Source organism: Chenopodium quinoa, unplaced genomic scaffold (genome assembly GCF_001683475.1).
Source record: "Chenopodium quinoa cultivar QQ74 unplaced genomic scaffold, ASM168347v1, whole genome shotgun sequence".
Taxonomy (NCBI): domain Eukaryota; kingdom Viridiplantae; phylum Streptophyta; class Magnoliopsida; order Caryophyllales; family Amaranthaceae; genus Chenopodium; species Chenopodium quinoa.
In genome coordinates, this window is record NW_018744996.1 from 2,521,137 (window position 1) to 2,539,738 (window position 18,602).

Below are 18,602 nucleotides of genomic sequence, written 5' to 3' on the forward strand. Positions count from 1 at the left end.
ACCCCCCCTCCGATCCCCACCCAGACCAGACCCCCCTCCCTACCTAGACCAGACCCCCCTCCTAGACCACCACCCACACCCAGACCCCCCTCCCCACCCAGACCACCACCCACCCATACCCAGACCCGAGCCCAGACCAGACCCCCCTACCCTGACCACCACCCACACCCAGACCCCCCCTCCCCACCCAGACCAGACCCCCCCCCCACCCAGACCACCACCTACACCCAGACCCCCCCTCCCCTCCCAGACCCGACCCCCCCCTCCCAGACCAGACCCCCCACCCCACCCATCCACCCACCCTGACCAAAACTGACAAAATCGAAAAAAAAACCCCAAATTGAAAATTAACAAAAACCAAATAAAAAATTAACAAAAATCAAATCGATAATTAACCAAATCGAAATTACAAAAAAAATCCAAAACACCCAAATCGTACAATAAATTTAGAAATCCGAAAAAAATACACAAAAAATTTGAAATCGAACAAATTAAATATATATACAATTGTATTATGAAATTAATTAAAAAAATTACAATGTTTACAATGTGTCGTCGTTGTTGGTTGCCGTTGTTGCTGGTGTCGTTGCGGTGGTAGGTGGTGTTGTCGTTGTTGCTGCTGGTCTTGTGGTGGTCGAAGAGGACGAAGAGGAGATGGATCGGAGCGTGAGATGAAAACAGAATACAAAGAAGGAGAAGGAAGGAGAAGAAAGGAGAAAGAGAAAGGAAAGAAAAGGAGATGGAGCGTGAGATGAACACAGAAGAGGAAATAGAAGAGAGAGAAAGAGAGGAGGAAAGAGGAGAAGAGAGAGAAAGAGAAATGAGGCAAGAGTGGCGGAATTTTGGGTTATTAGGGTTTTTTTTTTTTTTTTTTAATTATTTAATTATATTCCGTCGAAAACTTCCGATGAATTTTATTCCCATCGAAACATTAAGTTTCCGATGAAAAATTCCGTCGGAAACTTCCAACGGATTTGATTTCCGTCGAAAAATTAAGTTTCCGACGGAATATTCCGACGGAAAGTCCATAAATTCCGACGGAATTTTATTCCGTAGGAAATCCGTCGTAAATTTCCTACGGAATAAAATTCCGTCTGAATTTACGACGGAAAAACATGTCCGTCGGAAAAATTCCGTCGTAAATCGGCCTATTTCTAGTAGTGATTCTTTGCAAAACTCTTAAATTGTCCATATACATTATCGTTATAGGCCAACCATTTTTATATACAATATTATGTAAATTTATATGGTTGACATAATATATTATTGTGATATATGCCGACTATATAAATTACAAAAATAGATTACTTTACATATATATATATATATATATATATATATATATATATATATATATATATATATAATCAGTAGAAATAATATTTAAATCAGTAAAAATAAGTTCAGTTCAGTAAAAATAATTTCAGTAAAATTTAGTTTTAATCAGTAAAATTCGGTTTTAATCAGTAAAATTCAAGTTTAATCAGTGAAAATAATTTCAGTTCAGCAAAATAAGGTGAAGTGAACGGGGCCTTACAATGTTTATACCAAACACTCCCTTAAAGTCTTAAACAAGACTAGCAAGATACATTAGTTTATGAAATTATAACAAAATATATTTCTTTTGAATTCGTACAGTATCATCAATCATTTAGTTCATTAGTTGTTATAGTCTTCCTCAATTATCGGTGCATTGTTGCGGAAACTATTAGAATGAGGGGTGTGCACATCTATAATAATCAATACTAAAATAACAACTGCTGACATAATTTATTTCTCATATTGTACACATGTCAGCTTCTCTTTCAATATTTTTCTGCCTAAACTTTTTTTTTTTCTTTTCCGCATTTTTTTATGAAAAAAACTAAATATTGACTACAAAATATCTTAACATAGAATACAATACATTTAACTTTTCTTTACTTTTTCTTTTAAAAAACCTTTTGACAACCCTTTACCCAATGAAATTGATTCGGAATTGGATATTGTTCAAGTCTCAATGCAATCTAATGAGTCTAATGGTCCAATGCATTGTTCGAAAGGTCCACAGACACGTTCTAAGGTCCAACAAAATCAAGTCCCTTTAGTCCATGGTTTGTTCATTCAAGGTTCCAAGTTCTACAAAGACTCACGCATGGGGCTCGACTTTGCTCCATCTCCATTCAAGTCATGCGTGACTTGGATTGATTATTAATCAAGGCTTGTTTGCCTTGGATTCTTGTTCGTGGAAAGCCTAGCATAGAGGAAGAATATCCTCTTGGTCTTAATCATTCCACACGCAAGAAATGAGGGCACTAAACAAGGCAATCAAAGGGGGAGGTTACACAGTTTTAATGGAGCATTTAAGGAGGGAGTAACACGCCCTTTGGATGCTTCTTTTGAAGTTTAAATTTCCTTAGCTTAATTGCATGTTATTACTACTTATTTTGATGTTTAAATTTTAGTTTATTAGTAGTTAAATAGCTAAGATAAACGCTGTAATAAACGAGTGTAACCGCAAGCCCTGAACTGGGAAAGCAGAGAACAAGCAGCGATTTTCGCCAGAACCGCTGCCTATTCAATGCATTTGCAGCGGTTCTCCTTGAAACCCGCTGCCTATTAACTGCAGCTGGAGGGACAGCTTTTGAAGCTGATTGAAAGCCTTCAATGTGCAGCCACTTTGGGGACGTTACTCACTTGAGGTTGATGCATTTGGACAGCTTTTGGTGTGCTCATTAGCTAGTTTAATTAATTAAGACTACTTAGCTTAATAATGTAAGTAGCTTCCTTAGCCTATAAAAGGAAGTTTTATTCTAGTTTGTAATCATCCAACCTTTAATGAAATACAACAATTTGAGATATTTGTCTAATGTCTTTTCTGTTTAACTTGTGGACTCAAGTTGACTTGAACTCGTGCACTTGAGTTTGTAAGCTTCACTCGGAGTGAGCTTGTTTTTGTGGCTAGTAGAGTGAGTGTTCAACTCTAGCCATAACTATCCCTAACCTAGTTCGTACACGTGAGCTAGGAGCTACTAAATACAAATCCGAAACACATAGCCAAACACCGAGTCCTCTTGAAACCCTAGCCTAAACACTTGAACCTAACTAATTGTCACCTAGCCCAGACTTAGTTTCCGCATCAGTTGGTATCAGAGCCACGGTCTAGACCAGGGTGTGACCATGACTTCGAACCAGAACCAACAAGATTTTATGCGTGAAATGCAACAAAAACTCATGGTTGAATTGCAAGCTGTGCGTGAGGAGATACGTGATGTGCGTACTCAAATGAGTGTGATTGGCGAAACCACCAACCAACACAACCGTAGACTTTTAAAACTTTGACCAAACACTCACATTAATAACACCAATAAAAACCAACACAACCGTACTCAAATGAATGTATATCTATATATATTAATGTGAGTGTTTGGTCAAAGTTGTAAAAGTTTGACTATAAAAAATTAAAATGAGACTGTCATTATAAAATGGAGAAAGTACGTTAATATACGATCATACATTCCTATACTCCGCATTATGCAATAAACACTTAACGAAATAACGAGTACGATTGTGTCAAAATTAAAAATAAAAATAAAATAAAAATAACGAGTACGTGAGTTTTGAACAATAAGAGCTTCTAGTACAGTTAGTCAGTTACGGGCCTTACGGCTGTATATGTTTGCTTGTTTAACACAGTAATGTCCGTGTGCACAACTCACAACTTGTCAAAGTTGATCTGTCAAGCTCAACTGTGCTAAACAAGTAAACTAAACTGGTTCAATTATGTTTCTTCGGAAAAAAAAAAAAGAAAAAAAATGAAAACTAGTTCAATTTTGTAAATTTATTTAGCCTACCTAAATTGAACGCAAGATATTTTTAAAAAACGTGGTAATAATGACGTTAGCCGTTACAGACTTACAAATTAGTACTTGTAACAAACCTAAGCTACCTGCATATGCATGCGGTCCAAACTCTAAACACATATAGCTTACTACTTCTAAGTTCTAATAGTTGTCATTAGGTCCCACGCATATTTTTCTTCTTTTAGTACTCGTAGACTACTCGTAGTTAATAAGCAGAACTACAACAATAGAACATACTCATACTAATACACGAGATATAATTTATGTGATTGATGAAAGGTATACTTTCCAAAATAAATGTGGCCAATGCCAGTGAGGTGATGAAAGTCATCACTTCCTTTAAATAAAAGTATTAAGTTGCATCACTTTTATTTTTAGTTAATAAATTTTTTCTATCTCTTCACTCCTATTATATGAGTCCATTAAAACGAAGAAATTATTAAAAATAGTAAAACAAATCGTCAATACTTGTATAGTCGTATGTATATTTTGTAATAGATAATAGGTAAGTGATACGATTATTACAGACGAAGCAAGCCCAAACACAACTCAATAGGTCCCACACATATATTAATTCATTCGCTTTTTAATACCACATCAATTTCCCATGACTTTCCTAACAAGCCAACAAACCCACACTCTCTCCTTCTATAAATACCCCCATACCCCCTTCAATTCCCAGTTTCTCTCTCCTCTCCTCATTTCCCTTCTTCCCCAATTTCCACCCTAATTGCAAAAACTCCCATCATCCCAAATTCCCATTCAATTCAAATCAATTGAAAACAAACAAAATTTGAGATTTTGATTCTGGAAAATTTCTAGGATTTTGAATCAATTTGAGAAATGGGAGATGCGTTTTGCAGCGACTGTAAGAAACACACCGAGGTAGTGTTCGATCATTCTGCAGGTGACACAGTTTGTTCAGAGTGCGGACTCGTATTGGAATCTCACTCAATCGATGAAACCTCCGAGTGGAGAACGTTCGCCAATGAGTCGAACGATAATGACCCGGTCCGTGTTGGTGGACCTACCAACCCCTTGTTATCGGACGGTGGTTTGTCCACCGTTATATCAAAGCCGAATGGTACTACTGGAGATTATTTATCGTCTTCGCTAGGGCGGTGGCAGAATCGGGGTTCGAACCCCGATCGGGGTCTTATTCAAGCCTTCAAGACCATTGCCACTATGGCTGATAGGTCTGATTTTTATTGCCTTATTGTTATTTCAGCTGTTTGAATTGTTTATTTTGAAAGGGAATTAAAAAGTTGATTTTTTGATAAGACGGTGGGTTTGTTTTTGTTCTTGATTGTTGTAGGATTATATACAGTATTTGTTTTTGAGGGTTAAAGTTGGAAAATTTATTGGGTCATTTGGTGTTAATCTGAGGGAAAAGTGTGAAGTTGGGTGAATTTTTGGTTGAAAAGACTAAACTATGGTGTATTGGTGTAATGTTGGTTGGTCCATCTCCTTACATTAATGTGAATTTATATTGGATTTAAAAATATGCTGTCGGAATAAGTTTTGGATTTTTGGTCATGATCCCAATGAATGGTTGATTTGGGTTGTTCTGTGTCGTGGCGATATTGTAGGGCATTTGAATAGATGATTACTTGCACAAGTACTGTGATTATAATGTTGTCGAGACTAAGTCGTGGGGTATTGTAATATTGTTGGTTGTAGCGAAAATCTTATGTTTACTCCTAAAATGTACAGATATGATTGAGGGAGAATCCTTGATAACTTTTTGTATAGAAAATGAAACTAAGTTGAGGAGTAGGGGTGAAATGGTTTCTAAATTTTAATGAAGAAAATCGTTGTTCTGTTTACTAAATTTATTTGGAAGGTGAAATTGTGTTTAACCTGCATTATTTTCAAATGATCCTGCAGCAGTTTATGGCTGATTGCTTTTGGCTTTCTTGTTTGAGGTTTGTGGTTGTGCAATGGAGAAGCAGACTTAGATAAATGTTGGCACTATTGACAGTCTGCTGAATACAATGAATGTTGAAGTTAATGTTATTGTAAGCCCTTTAGGGTTGCTCTGTGGATGTTTTGTTTAGATCATACCCAAAAGAAGGGAGATTGTGGCTGGTGGTCTCGCTGATTAGTACTAAATCCTAATGAATAATGAATGGTGTTTGGGCTTTATTGTGACGTGATTGAGAGAAAGAGTTGGTGGATCATATTGGTAACATGGGATTGGAGATGGGAGAATAGTGTTATACTCTAAATTATTTGGGAGCAAGTTTAGTGTTTGTAACAAATATCCACTTCCCTGTCTATGGATTACTAATCTTATGTATGCCTAAATTTCAAAAAGAAGGAACGGGCTATGTCTCTTAGGTTGCTTACATGAATCATTCTGGGACCTGTCATTTTTGATCTTTTGTTAGAAATTAATGTTAAAGAAAGTGGGTTTGTTTTGGAACTAAAAAGCTGTTTCACTGCTTGGCTTAATATGGTATTGTGTATTGGCAGACTTACAACTCCAGTGAATTGTTTCTATGGTCTAATCTCTATCTAGGCTAACAAATTCATTTGCTCCTTTTAAGCCTCCCTTTAAATACATGCCTAACATGAGCACTTCATTGTGGCCAAAAGTGTCAAATTAAAGCATATTGTGCCCCCCTTTCTTTTTAAATCATGCAAGCTATATATGACATCATTCATGGTAATATCTTCATTGATTATGTTATATATGTATGATTGCATTTTTTTTTTTTTTTTTTTTTTTTTTTTGTAAATCAAGGGTTTACTCTTTAGTTCGCTTTCGAACATTGAATCTGAAATTGTGAAGCTAAAGGCTAATGGGGATATTTTGTTGTTTCAGGTTGGGTCTTGTTTCAACCATAAAGGTAATGACTTCAATCTCATTTGGTTAATATTTTATGGAATTGATTTGCTTTTTAAACGCGCTGGCTAGCCAAAGCAACTTTTATTTGTTTAAAATTCGGTCGTTCCTTTTGTTTACTAATTTACTTTTTAGACTTATGTTTTGATTGCCTTAAGTCGTTGTTTGCTTGGGTATAAATCTATCATAAAAGCAATTTGCTTGATAAGTCTTCAATAAGATACCTCACAAACAACACGGTAGGTTAGATGAAGTAATATTACTCAACCTGAAGAGTGAAGATGCGGTCATGACTAGTGGTCTGGTGCCATCCCTTTCATTGTGCTATTAGTGCACTTATTACTGTGAGAAAATTATTGAGCTATAACTGTAAATAGGGAGGTGTTTTTTAAAAATTGTTTTAGTGCTTTCACTAACATTAACCACATATCTTTTTACTGTACATACAAGGTCAATATTACCTTTGTGGCTGCTTTTTCATTTGACCTTTGTAAATTATTTCTAATGGTTTGTTTTATCTTTAACAGGACCGAGCTAGTGAGATATACAAAAAAGTAGAAGATCAGAAGTCTAGTAGAGGAAGAAATCAAGATGCTATTTTGGCTGCATGCCTATACATAGCTTGTCGGCAAGAGGACAAGCCTCGGACTGTAAAGGGTACAGCCTTAGAATCTTATAAAATATGGATCTTCCACCATTTATTTGTGTCTGAGCTTCATTGAACATGTGGATTTCATATAGAAATCTGTTCTGTCGCCAATGGAGCTTCAAAAAAAGACATTGGTCGTGCAAAAGAGTACATTGTGAAACAGCTGGAGGTTGAAATGGGACAAGCAGTGGGCATGGGAACTATACATGCTGGAGATTTTCTGGTAAGTACCTTGTTTCCCGATGACTATATATATATATATTCAGTTTGATGTCTTGAGGTTAATTATATTCTTTTGACATGGGATTGAAACTTCTTACAGAGACGTTTTTGTTCAAATCTTGGTATGAACAATCAAGCCATGAAGGCTGCTCAAGAAGCTGTTCAGAAATCAGAAGAAATTGATATAAGGTGGTACTTTTAATGTATTATAGTCCAATCTTGTTTGCTTTTCTTACAAAAGGATATTGTATAGGAATAGGAATTGTTTCTAGCAAGTTAAAATATTTCTATTCGTCAAAAAAAAAAAAAAAAAAAAAGCTTAAACTATTTCTAAGTCATGATACTGGTTTGAAACTATTGGAAGTATCATACGAAGTATTTCTGTATCAACAAGACCAAATTCTATTTTATAAAATTAAGTTGCATGAGCTGGTTTAGATGTTGTCCCTTTAGTTTCAGTATGCTATTATCCCATACTGAGCCATTTTCTCTTAAGTGCTATGCTGGGCTGTGAATATACATGTTTGTGTATATTCCATGAATCATCAGAAGAGATAGAGGATGTATATTATCTCCAAGAATACTCAGCCAGATAGATCCACGAAAAAATAATTATTTTTACCTTGACATAAAATAATTTTGGATAAAGGTTGTAAGAGTAGTCTAGTTTGTGGTGCACCATATTTATTCTGCTGCTTCGGGGTTGTAATATCTGTTTGATAGATATGTAGGTCACTAAAGATCATTTGTGTTATACAAGGAAGAATGCATGTGCCTCTTTTTTGTAATCGGTACCACACTACATAAATTAATAAGCATCCATGCACTAACATGCTCTTTTTCTTGCAATTTATACAGGAGAAGTCCCATATCTATTGCTGCAGCAGTGATATATATTATTACCCAACTTTCGGAGGAAAAAAAACCCCTTCGAGGTTTGTCTTCTTGTTATGTCATTTTGAAGCTTTTGTGCACATGTAGGATTCTATTCAGATACTTGTTTACCAGGAAGATTATGACCTGCTATTGCTACTATGCAATTTCTGAAAATTGATGCATGTACACAATCGTTAAGACTCCATAATCTAAAGTTACCTGGATTCTTTTATCCTGGGTTTGGATGTTAGATCTTGTTCACCTTTAAAATGCAACTTATTTTAGATGTGGGAGATGCTTGTGTGTGTGTGTGTGTGTGTGTGTTGGGGGGGGGGGGATGGTGGGTGGGTGCGTCATTGCTGTATGTATATTTTTCAAAAGAGACTTAAAGGCGTGTCACAACCTTCCTCTCTAAATGGGTTGCTAGATGTCAGTTTCTTAAGGGTTAATGCTCCAGAGACTATTTAAAAATTTGTGGGGACAAAATCAATAAATTTCAAAAGATAACACGTGCAAGCATTTAGTGAGAACATTTTGTAGTTTTGCTTCGTTGCCTATTTGTAAGTTGTAACATGGACAATTTCTAACTGTTGCTATGTTTGGATAGAGAGAAATGAGGGAAAGGAAAGGAGAGAAAAGGAGGGATACACCATCCTTTTATTTAACTATCTAATGCAAGGAGGGAAGGGGAGAGAGTTGGAAGGATCTATTTTCTCCCCTTTTAATAAATCAAATCCCTCCATTGTTGGAGAGGTTTCAAAGGAAAATGGAAGATCACTTTCTTTGTTGTAGTGGTTGGAAATTGAGCTTTGGCTTACTTCTCTTTTAGTTATAGAGTTATTTCAATTTTTAGTACCACCAAGAATTTTGAACAGTATTCTGCTCCTATTGACTGTCCAGTTGCTTAAAGTGTACGAGTTTGTCCATTATATAATTAAACAGCAAAACTAGGTTGTGGATAGGGAATGGATTATCCACTATTGGTATCCAGTCTTGATTTTTGGATTTTTCCTACTACTAGATGTGGGTGAAATTGTTGATGTGTGCAGTATAAGATTTAGTGGTTTGTCAAGGAAAAGAATGGTCTTGTATACCGGACTGTCAAGTGGATTTCTCTATATCGGGGTTTGATGAGAGGAAGAAATGAAAAGTATAAACCAATCCAAATTGAATGATGGTTTTAGCTTTTTGAACCCTACTATAGGTTTGACCATTTTTAAAAAAGTTAATTTGAGATATGGTAAATACAGATTATTGAAAGAGCTTTTTGGGCTCAAAAAGTTGTATTTGAAAGAGATCATAGAAGATTATGAAACTAATTGAACATTCAGTTTTTTGGTTAATACGGACACTCAAGTAGTAATTACCGGCTATATCAACCAGCTACAAGCTATTGTAAAACCAAACAGGGCCGTATTTTCCTTAAATTGCTACTTTTATTATTAACATTTGTGGATTAGGCCTTCTCTGTTATCGTTCTTATTGAGGATTTTTCCCGTGTGATATTTACGCTGTATGTCCTAATGTAATGATCGTTTGTCCATCCTTGGTAGTTTGGTTTTGTACTTGAACAGTACCAACGATTAATTGAGTCTCTGCTGGAAATGTGTCTGATTTCATGTAAATTTGAGATTGGATATTAAGGTTGGTTTGCTCATCGTATTAAGAGCATGTTTGGTAAGAGTTTTTTTTTTGGTTGGAAACAGATTCAATTTAAATATTACCGTTACCAAGTGTTTGGTTAGAAGGTTTAGGTAACAATTACCATAGGGGTAATGGGGTAATGGTTTCCACCTATTTGTTACCTTTTGTAAAACTTAAGGTAACAATTACCCTTGTCCTCTTTAAACAAAAAGAAAGGCAGTTAAGTGTTAGTGATTCATTTCCATAGTTGAACCAAATAAATGAAAAGGTAAGAGTTAACTCTTGTATGTTTTCTTTCCACTCTGTTTCCAGTAGTCTAACCAAACAGCTCCTAACACGAAAAACTTCTTCTCTTACAGATATCTCACTTTCTACTGGTGTTGCTGAAGGAACCATCAGAAATGCTTACAAGGACCTTTATCCTCATATTTCCAAGATAATTCCCAATTGGTATGCCAAGGATGAGGACCTGAAAAACCTTTGCAGTCCTTAACAGGAACATGGGAGCTCTACAGACCTTACAGATTTTTGCCTTTTTGGTGTGGGGAATACAAAATGGAAGCCTGCCCATTACCTTAAAGATATAACTCGCATAAAAGATGCTTAACTGCTGATCGAATGTGCAATTGTTTTGTTTTAAACTTTAAAGAGACGCACCCATCTTTGTTGGGGTGACATATCAACAATACACTTCTCTGTTGCATTATTTTAGCAAATGTAGTATCTGAATGGGATAAATGACAGGCGCTGGAGAAGAGTTAGGGTGTTGGGTGTAACTGTAAACTCTTTGCTTGGAAGAGGGTGATATGAAGTCGGAATTTAGATTTCTACGCATTTATAAGTTATTTTTTTACAGGATTTATTAAAAATGAACACTATGGTTAGTGATGATTCTTAGAAGTTTTTCAGCATTTATATTTTCCCTTATTGATTGCTGATTTTTTTTGGTTGTAACACTCTACTAGTCTGAAAGGATGAGGGTGTTCCTGATTTTGACACTCTAAAACCTTATAATGTCATTTTGTGTACTTTGTTTTGTAGCATTAGTTGTGTCAATTGTTTGCAATTTTGCATCCTTCTTGTAGAAGTATGTAATCGGTTTCGTTAAAAGATGCAACCACCCTCAATGTCACTGTTGATTATCAGAAGACAGTTTCTCTTATTCTCAAATCACAACTTTTCAGGTTTTTGGGAAGATAGTAAATAACCCAACTTCATATGGTTTGTAGGGAATCTGGGCATCCCTTATGTTCAGTGGTAGATCTAGAGGGAAAAAAAAAAAAACATTTTATGGTTTTGAAGTTCAAAAATGAAAAAATGGAGGTTTGTACATGATTGAGGCGATGAGATACAGTGGCTCCTAGTTAAGGCTTCCTAACTTGATTTTAAAAATTATTTACTTTCTCTGTTCTTTTAATATCAAATATTTATGTTAACATTGTAAATACCTAACATACCCTTACTTTTTATTTTATCTTTACATTACATGGACAATTTTGTATTTTTACGATTCTCTCTTACTTTTTTTTCACTACCAAATTTTGTCTCCAAAATCCCTATAATGCAATAAAAAAAGAACGGAGGAAGTATTTTATTTGTAACATAGGTTAAAATAGAATCGATAGGTTAGGTATTACGTGTATAAATTAGTTTGATTAATTTATCTGTTTACGTTGTCAAATGACCATTTCTAAGAAAACCTAGTTCTTTGAACCAAGACTTAATCTGTAAACAAAAAGGAAAGCTTTTGCCTCAAATAAGTCAAACTTAGTTACTACATAACCATAACCCAATACTCTCTAAAAACTACAGTACAAAGATGAAAGCTTTGGCCTCAAACAAGTTGGTTTGTCGGAGGAGTAGGATCCCTTATGTTCAGTGGTTTATCTTTATATATATATATATATATATATATAAAATATTTTCCGTTTTTATGGTTTTAAAGTTCATAAATCAAAACATGGAGGTTGTGTACATCATCCAACACGATGAGATTGGTAGCTCGTCTTGTAGGAAATTGGTCATGGTTTTCTAACATGATTTCAAAAATTTATATACTTTTCTTTTTATTTGCAACATAGCCTTTGGAGTTGCTTTTTTTAGAAGTTCATTAATTAATTTTAACATCAAAAATAGAAAAGGGTTAATGTATTACTCCATCCGTTTCGTAATAATCGTAGTAGTAGGGATGCCACAAAATTTTAGGAAAATTATAGGATGGAGGACCAAAGAGAGAATTTTATAATGTAAAGTATGGTTAGTGGAGATAAATTTAATTGTAAATAGGAGAGAAAAATGATAAAAAAAAAAAAGAGTAGTGTAAGGGCTTGGTTGGTTCACCTTATTTTTGCTTATCTGATCCGATCTGATTTAGTATGATCTGATCTGAATGTCAAATTTGACCAAACTTTGACTTTAAATATACGATAATTTATACGGAAAAAATATATCAAGTGGAGTCTTGTTAGATTCATAATAAAATGTATTTTTATTTAATATGTGATTTTCATAATTTTTTTTCATTACGAAATTAAAGATATTTAGCGATAAAAAACTGCACATAAAATGATGATATGATCTGCACTTTTTTTTTCTAATCTGATCTCATCTGAACTTATTTTTTCTGATATGATCTGAGCTTATTTTTTCTGAAATAAGTAAAATTAAGGTGAATTAAACAAGGCCTAAATGGGGTTGGTAGGAGATAGATTTAATAAAATTGTAGTTAGTTCTTACCAATTAAGGAAGTGTTGCAATTATAATAAATCGAATGAAGAAGGAAGTGTTGCAATTATTACGAAATGTATAGATTTTAAACACTTCCTCCATTTTCTATTATTTGCAACACTTTTTCATTTTAAGCACAACTATAAGTCAATTAACTTTTATTCATTCCCCAATAAATGCTCAATGATCTCCCTGAAATAGTAATATCTATGTTATTTACATATTCCTTCTGTTTTCAGCTACAATGCTTTTTTCAATGTGGCTGGCCATACCGTGTAGCTGGGGTTACTTAATTATTCAAGAGTTACTTATAAGGGTTACTTATTTTAAACTTTTCAGTCGATTAAGGGTTACTTATTCTTGGGTTACTCAGTCGGTTAATGCGTTTTCGTCGGGGTACGACTGAGAAACTCTTGAATAACTAACCCCTATAAGTAACCCCTGTCGAAACGAGTAACCCTTGAATAAGTAACTCTTATTAGTAACCTCGACCACATCCACATATAAACATTTGTGTTTCTTTTATTCTTTCCTTTTCGAAGCTTTAATGATTATAAGATCTAGTGCCTTAATGGTATTTCTATACTTCAAATTATAGTAATCTAATCTTGTTATATTCGTCATGATTTTTAATTTTCAGATAAGAAATTTTTAGAATTTATTTTTTTGTAATATGTACAGTAGTTTAACTTAAGATATTCATATTACAATATTAGACCCTGTTCACTTTAGTTTAAAAAAATAATATTCAGTAAAATAATATCAGTTTAATAAAAATAATTTCAATTCAGTAAAAATAAGTTCAGTTAATCAAAAATAATTTCAGTTTAGTAAAAATAATTTCTGTTTAGTAAAAATTAGTAACTTCAAAGGAAAAATATAATAGAAAATCAATAAAAATAATTCCACTTCGAAAAAAAATAAAATTGAATTCTAGTAAAAATAATTTAAGTTCAGCAAAATTAATTAATTTCAGTTCAGTAAAAATAATTTCTTTTCAGCAAAAATAAGGCGAAGTAAACGGGTCCTTACATTGGAAAACATGAAAAAATCAATTGGGATAAACATTTTGAAACAGATTATTAAGTAAAAATAATTATGAAAATGTCCTAAGCAATTAGCATTAAATTTTTTTAGCTATAACAAAATTGGATAAGCGGAGATTTTTTAGGTAGTTTTTTTTTATTGTTTACTTTTTTTATTTTTTTATTTGAGATCCTATATATAAAGTGAAAGCACCATTTCGGTGATAAGTTTTACTATCCCCAAATTACCCCTATCAAGGTGAAAAATTACCTTTCTTATTCACAATTGTTCTATCATAACTGTCTTATCATTATAACCTCTCCCTTTCTTTCACATAAATTTATCTTTTCAAATGTGGTCACTCCCCATAAAAGAAGAAACTGCTCTTGATTTTTTTTAAAAACTCCTCCTAATTTTGCTCATCTACTTCCTCTGTTTCAAATTACTCGCAATGTTTTGACTTTTGGTACTACTCACACATTTCACTTTGATCATCTTTTTTAGTTATTATGTAAAAGACAATGTAGCCATATAAGATGTTGTTATGTCTATTATAATGTATAAGGGAGGCTTTTTATACTGGGGATGGGACTGCAGTAAATAATTAAATATTTGGATCTCTATAAGCGAGCTTCACATCCCAAGGAGGATAGTATGTGATTGTGAGAAGTTGAAGTGTATACCAAGTGGGCTGACGTCTCTTAAGGATTTAACGATAAGGAATTTATAAAATTTATTAGAATCATTGAACAGGAATAATTTTATGGTGTAATAGACAATGGTCCATAGCAAAAAGGAATAATTCTTTTTTTTTTTTTTTTTTTTGGTGGACAGGAATAACTTGGTTTTTAATAATTGATTTAAGATATTATTGTCCTTGAATTGCCTTAACCACTGCTTTTTACGAGCACAGCTAACAAATGCCCCCCTACAATAATTTAGTTCAATTTCACTTTACTACGTATTTCATTTTTAGCTTCAATTCACTCGTTCAATTCCTCTTCTTTCTTTGTCACAAATGTGTAAATGGCAGAAGCAATCATATTGCCGATCGCTAAATCCATACTTGGTAAGATCGGTTCCTTCACCGGTGATTCTGTCATTTCCTCTGTTTCCGAAGAATTAAAAGCGGCCAAGTCAGCTGAGAAAGATCTTAATAAGATAGCTGATAAGCTCACTGCCATTTGTGCTGTCCTCCATGATGCTGAAGAAAAGAAATATTCGAACGAAGCCATGAAAGTTTGGCTAAGAGATCTCAAGCGTGTTGTTTATGATATTGATGATCTCTTGGATGAAGTCGCCTTTGACGCTTTACAACGCCGTGTCAATGAAGGTCGTTTTCGGCGCAAGCTTAGGTACTATCTTTCCTCCTCAAACCCCATCATTTTTTCTTTTCATGTAAGTCACAAAATACGAGATCTCTGTGAACAGCTAGAACACATTGTGGCTAAGAAAAATGATTTTGGTTTGACTGAGAGTCCAGTTGAGTACTCAACTGCTGACATCAGGAATCCTTTTGATAGAAGCTCATATGTCCATGTACCTGATGTTATGGGAAGAGAAGAGGCTAAGCAAGATGTTATAAGGAGATTGGGAAGAGTCAATGGTGTTAGTGAGCTCTCAGTGCTTCCTATTGTTGGGATGGGTGGGATAGGAAAAACTACATTAGCCAAGTTGGTGTATCACGATGTCCAACTCTTTGATCTAAAGTTGTGGGTATGTGTTTCGGACACGTTTCGCATACCTAAGATCATAGAGGACATTCTGAAGGATGGTACCGGTGACAGTACTCCTAACCAAGAAATGTGTATATTGGTGAGAAAGCTCCATAGTTTGTTGAGTGGGAAGAAGTACTTGCTAGTGTTGGATGATGTCTGGGTTGAGGAATTCGGAAAGTGGAAAGAGCTAAAGGACGTGCTAGCTGTTGGTAATCCGGGGAGTGTACTTTTGATCACTACAAGAAACTCCAAGGTTGCTTCTATCACTCAAACGTTTGAATCATATGACTTGGATAGTCTTCCAATTGATGTTTGTTGGTCAATGTTCAAGCAATTGGCATTCAAGGACGAAGTTGAGGAAGCCAAATATCCGAATCTTTGTGAAATTGGCAGGTCTATTGTTAAAAAATGCCATGGCATCCCACTTGTTGTGAACACTTTGGCGAGTTTATTAAGAAGTGTGAGGGAAGAACAAGAATGGCAACGAATTAATGATATGGAAAGTTTTCCTGCATTGAAGCAACAATATGGTAATGTCTTACCACTATTAAAATTAAGTTACGATAAATTACCATCTCACTTAAAACCATGTTTTGCTCACATGTCCTTGTACGTGAAAGATACTCCATTTACTTCAAATATTGTATCACATATGTGGAGCGCACTTGGATTGTTGCCACTGGATAAGAGAAATAAGGATGTTGATGGCTTTGGATACTCTTACATAAGGGAAATGACATCAATGTTCTTGGTTGAAGAATCAAATGTACATATTGTGGGTTTACTTTGCGAGAGTAAAATGCACGATCTTTTGCATGATCTAGCAGTGAACATTATGGCAGAAGAGTTAGTTGTTGTAACTTTGGATAAGATGACAGGTTTAGACCAGGCTAGGCATGTAGTTTGGGGATATGATAATTTAAAAGAAGAACAATTTCCAACAGAGCTTCTCAGAGCAAAGAGAGCCCGTTCGTTTCGATTTGGTTATATCATGAAACATGTAAGCATGTCCTTTCTAGAGGGTATTATATCCAATCTCAGCTGCTTACGCGTCTTGGGACTTGGGAGTCTTTGGTTTGAAGAGTTGCCAAAGTCGATTGGGAACCTGAAGCATTTGAGATATCTTGACTTGTCATGTAATCCCATCATGAAATCACTTCCAAATACAATATGTAATCTATTGAATTTAGAAGTTTTTAATATCGGTGGATGTGAGCAATTAAAAGAGCTACCAAGGGATATACATCAATTGCAAAGCTTAAAGTTATTCATTGTGACAACATGTCAAGAGAGCTTAGTTAACACCAAACTCAATGAATTAAGTTCTCTACAATCCTTACATTTTCATTCATGTAAGAGTTTGATCTCGTTGTGGGACAGTGATAATATTGGGCTCCTCAACTCCCTCAAATGCTTGAGCATCGTTGATTGTCCAAAATTGACAAGTCTTATAAAAGGTATGAAGTACCTTGTTAACCTTCAGATATTAGACATAAGAAATTGTGAAGAGTTAGATATGAACAAGGGAGAGGCCCTTCAAGGCCTTCAAAGCCTCCGAGCATTGCAAGTCAGCAATGTGAAAATGGCAAGCCTTCCAAATGACATACAATCTGCTGCAACTTCTCTTCAATATCTTTGTATTTCACATTGTGAAGGTTTAGTGGAGCTTCCAGAATGGTTACATTGTTTCACCTCTCTCGAGGAATTTGAAATTGAAGATTGTCCAAATGTGTTGGGTTTGCCCAAATGCATTAGCCAGATCAACTCTCTACAAAGACTCATAATTAAGGGATGCCCAAACCTATCAAAAAGATGCGATGTACCAGATGGAGAAGACTACCCTCTCATACAACACATTCCCATATTTGTTCTTGATTGCGTCACATTTACTGCAAATCAAAGCCACTGAAAAGGTCTCATTTTCTATACTCACCAATATTGATTTTATTTTTCTATATATTTTATTGTCTTATCTTTGAGTAGTCTTTGAATTCCTCAAAGTGCATTTTTTTTTTTTTTTTTTTTTTTTTGACATACTAATATCTATTACACCTACATATAACTAAGGAAAACGGGGAAGAATTACAAATTAATGATATTTTATTAGTTCTAAGTGTACACTGTAATTATTATGTATTTATGTGTTGATGATATTTTTGCAATTGTTTGTTATACAGATTTTAAGACCATCGTTTTTAATCCGGCTGTTGGAGCAAATTTCTGTCTGAATGTTCATGGCTCAAGCTATTTGAATATTCAAGGGTGTATATTTGTTTAAGTCGTTTTTCTGTATAATATAATGGTTGATGCTATGTTTTTTATCCTTTATTTGCTTTGTAGGAGTTACATGGTTTTACCTTACTATTAAAGTAAGGGTTTTACATGTAACAAACGATTTATTTTTGTTGTTATGTGTTTACTTTGATTATATGTTGTACATTTATCAACATTTGAGTAATGGTGTTAAAGTTGGTATGTGAAGCAAGATTGTATTTGCTTACAAATAGACATAAGAACGCATGCATACTAGTGGTCGTGTTTGGTTAAGTTAAACTTGTGTGTTAACTTTATTAGTCATGTGGTTATGTACAATAAAGTCTACAACTCATTACCTTAACCAGTTAATCTATTTATCAGGCAAGAATTAAAAAACAATAGTGATGATAAATGTAAAATGTAATTTTGTAAGGGAAGGTGTCATATCAGTATCCATTGTAAAATAAATTCATTTTTTTTCCATACATACACATTTTCGTTCATAGTTAACTTTTGCGCCTCTTGTTAAGAAACGAAGGATGTGATGAATATGTGATAATGAATACGTAATACAATTTATGCAAAACAAAAGATGTTCCTAAACAAACAAGTAGTCAAGCCAAGCACTAAAGTGGATGTAACACATGTACGTCTTTTATAACAAATGCTCTGCGGACAATGATAAATACAAATGCAAAAGGCCGTTTAAGAGTAAATTTTCAATATAAGAGTATGGTCAAAAAAAATATTTCCACCGTATAGAAAGTGTAATAATGATAATTAGAGGTTTTCAT

General features: G+C 34.4%; 2 protein-coding genes across 2 annotated transcripts; both read left to right on the forward strand.

The window, feature by feature from the left end:
* The first annotated feature begins 4,444 nt into the window (after positions 1-4,444).
* Positions 4,445-10,992, forward strand: LOC110707311 (transcription initiation factor IIB-2). Its single transcript, XM_021885330.1, has 7 exons — positions 4,445-5,038; positions 6,670-6,694; positions 7,218-7,347; positions 7,432-7,562; positions 7,662-7,750; positions 8,420-8,496; positions 10,441-10,992. The coding sequence occupies exons 1-7, from the start codon at positions 4,686-4,688 to the stop codon at positions 10,572-10,574; spliced, it is 939 nt and encodes a 312-aa protein (XP_021741022.1). The 5' UTR covers positions 4,445-4,685; the 3' UTR covers positions 10,575-10,992.
* Positions 10,993-14,667: 3,675 nt separating this feature from the next.
* LOC110707312 (putative disease resistance protein RGA3) lies at positions 14,668-18,058 on the forward strand. The gene is made up of 2 exons (XM_021885332.1): positions 14,668-17,465; positions 17,730-18,058. The coding sequence occupies exon 1, from the start codon at positions 14,861-14,863 to the stop codon at positions 17,459-17,461; it is 2,601 nt and encodes an 866-aa protein (XP_021741024.1). The 5' UTR covers positions 14,668-14,860; the 3' UTR covers positions 17,462-17,465; positions 17,730-18,058.
* The last annotated feature ends 544 nt before the right edge of the window (positions 18,059-18,602 follow it).

Coding starts and splice junctions, on each gene's coding strand:
- LOC110707311 (XM_021885330.1), top strand. CDS start 4,686: ATGGGAGATGCGTTTTGCAGCGACTGTAAGAAACACACCGAGGTAGTG. Junction 7,348..7,431: donor CAAGCCTCGGACTGTAAAGG/GTACAGCCTTAG, acceptor GATTTCATATAG/AAATCTGTTCTGTCGCCAAT. Junction 7,563..7,661: donor TACATGCTGGAGATTTTCTG/GTAAGTACCTTG, acceptor AACTTCTTACAG/AGACGTTTTTGTTCAAATCT.
- LOC110707312 (XM_021885332.1), top strand. CDS start 14,861: ATGGCAGAAGCAATCATATTGCCGATCGCTAAATCCATACTTGGTAAG.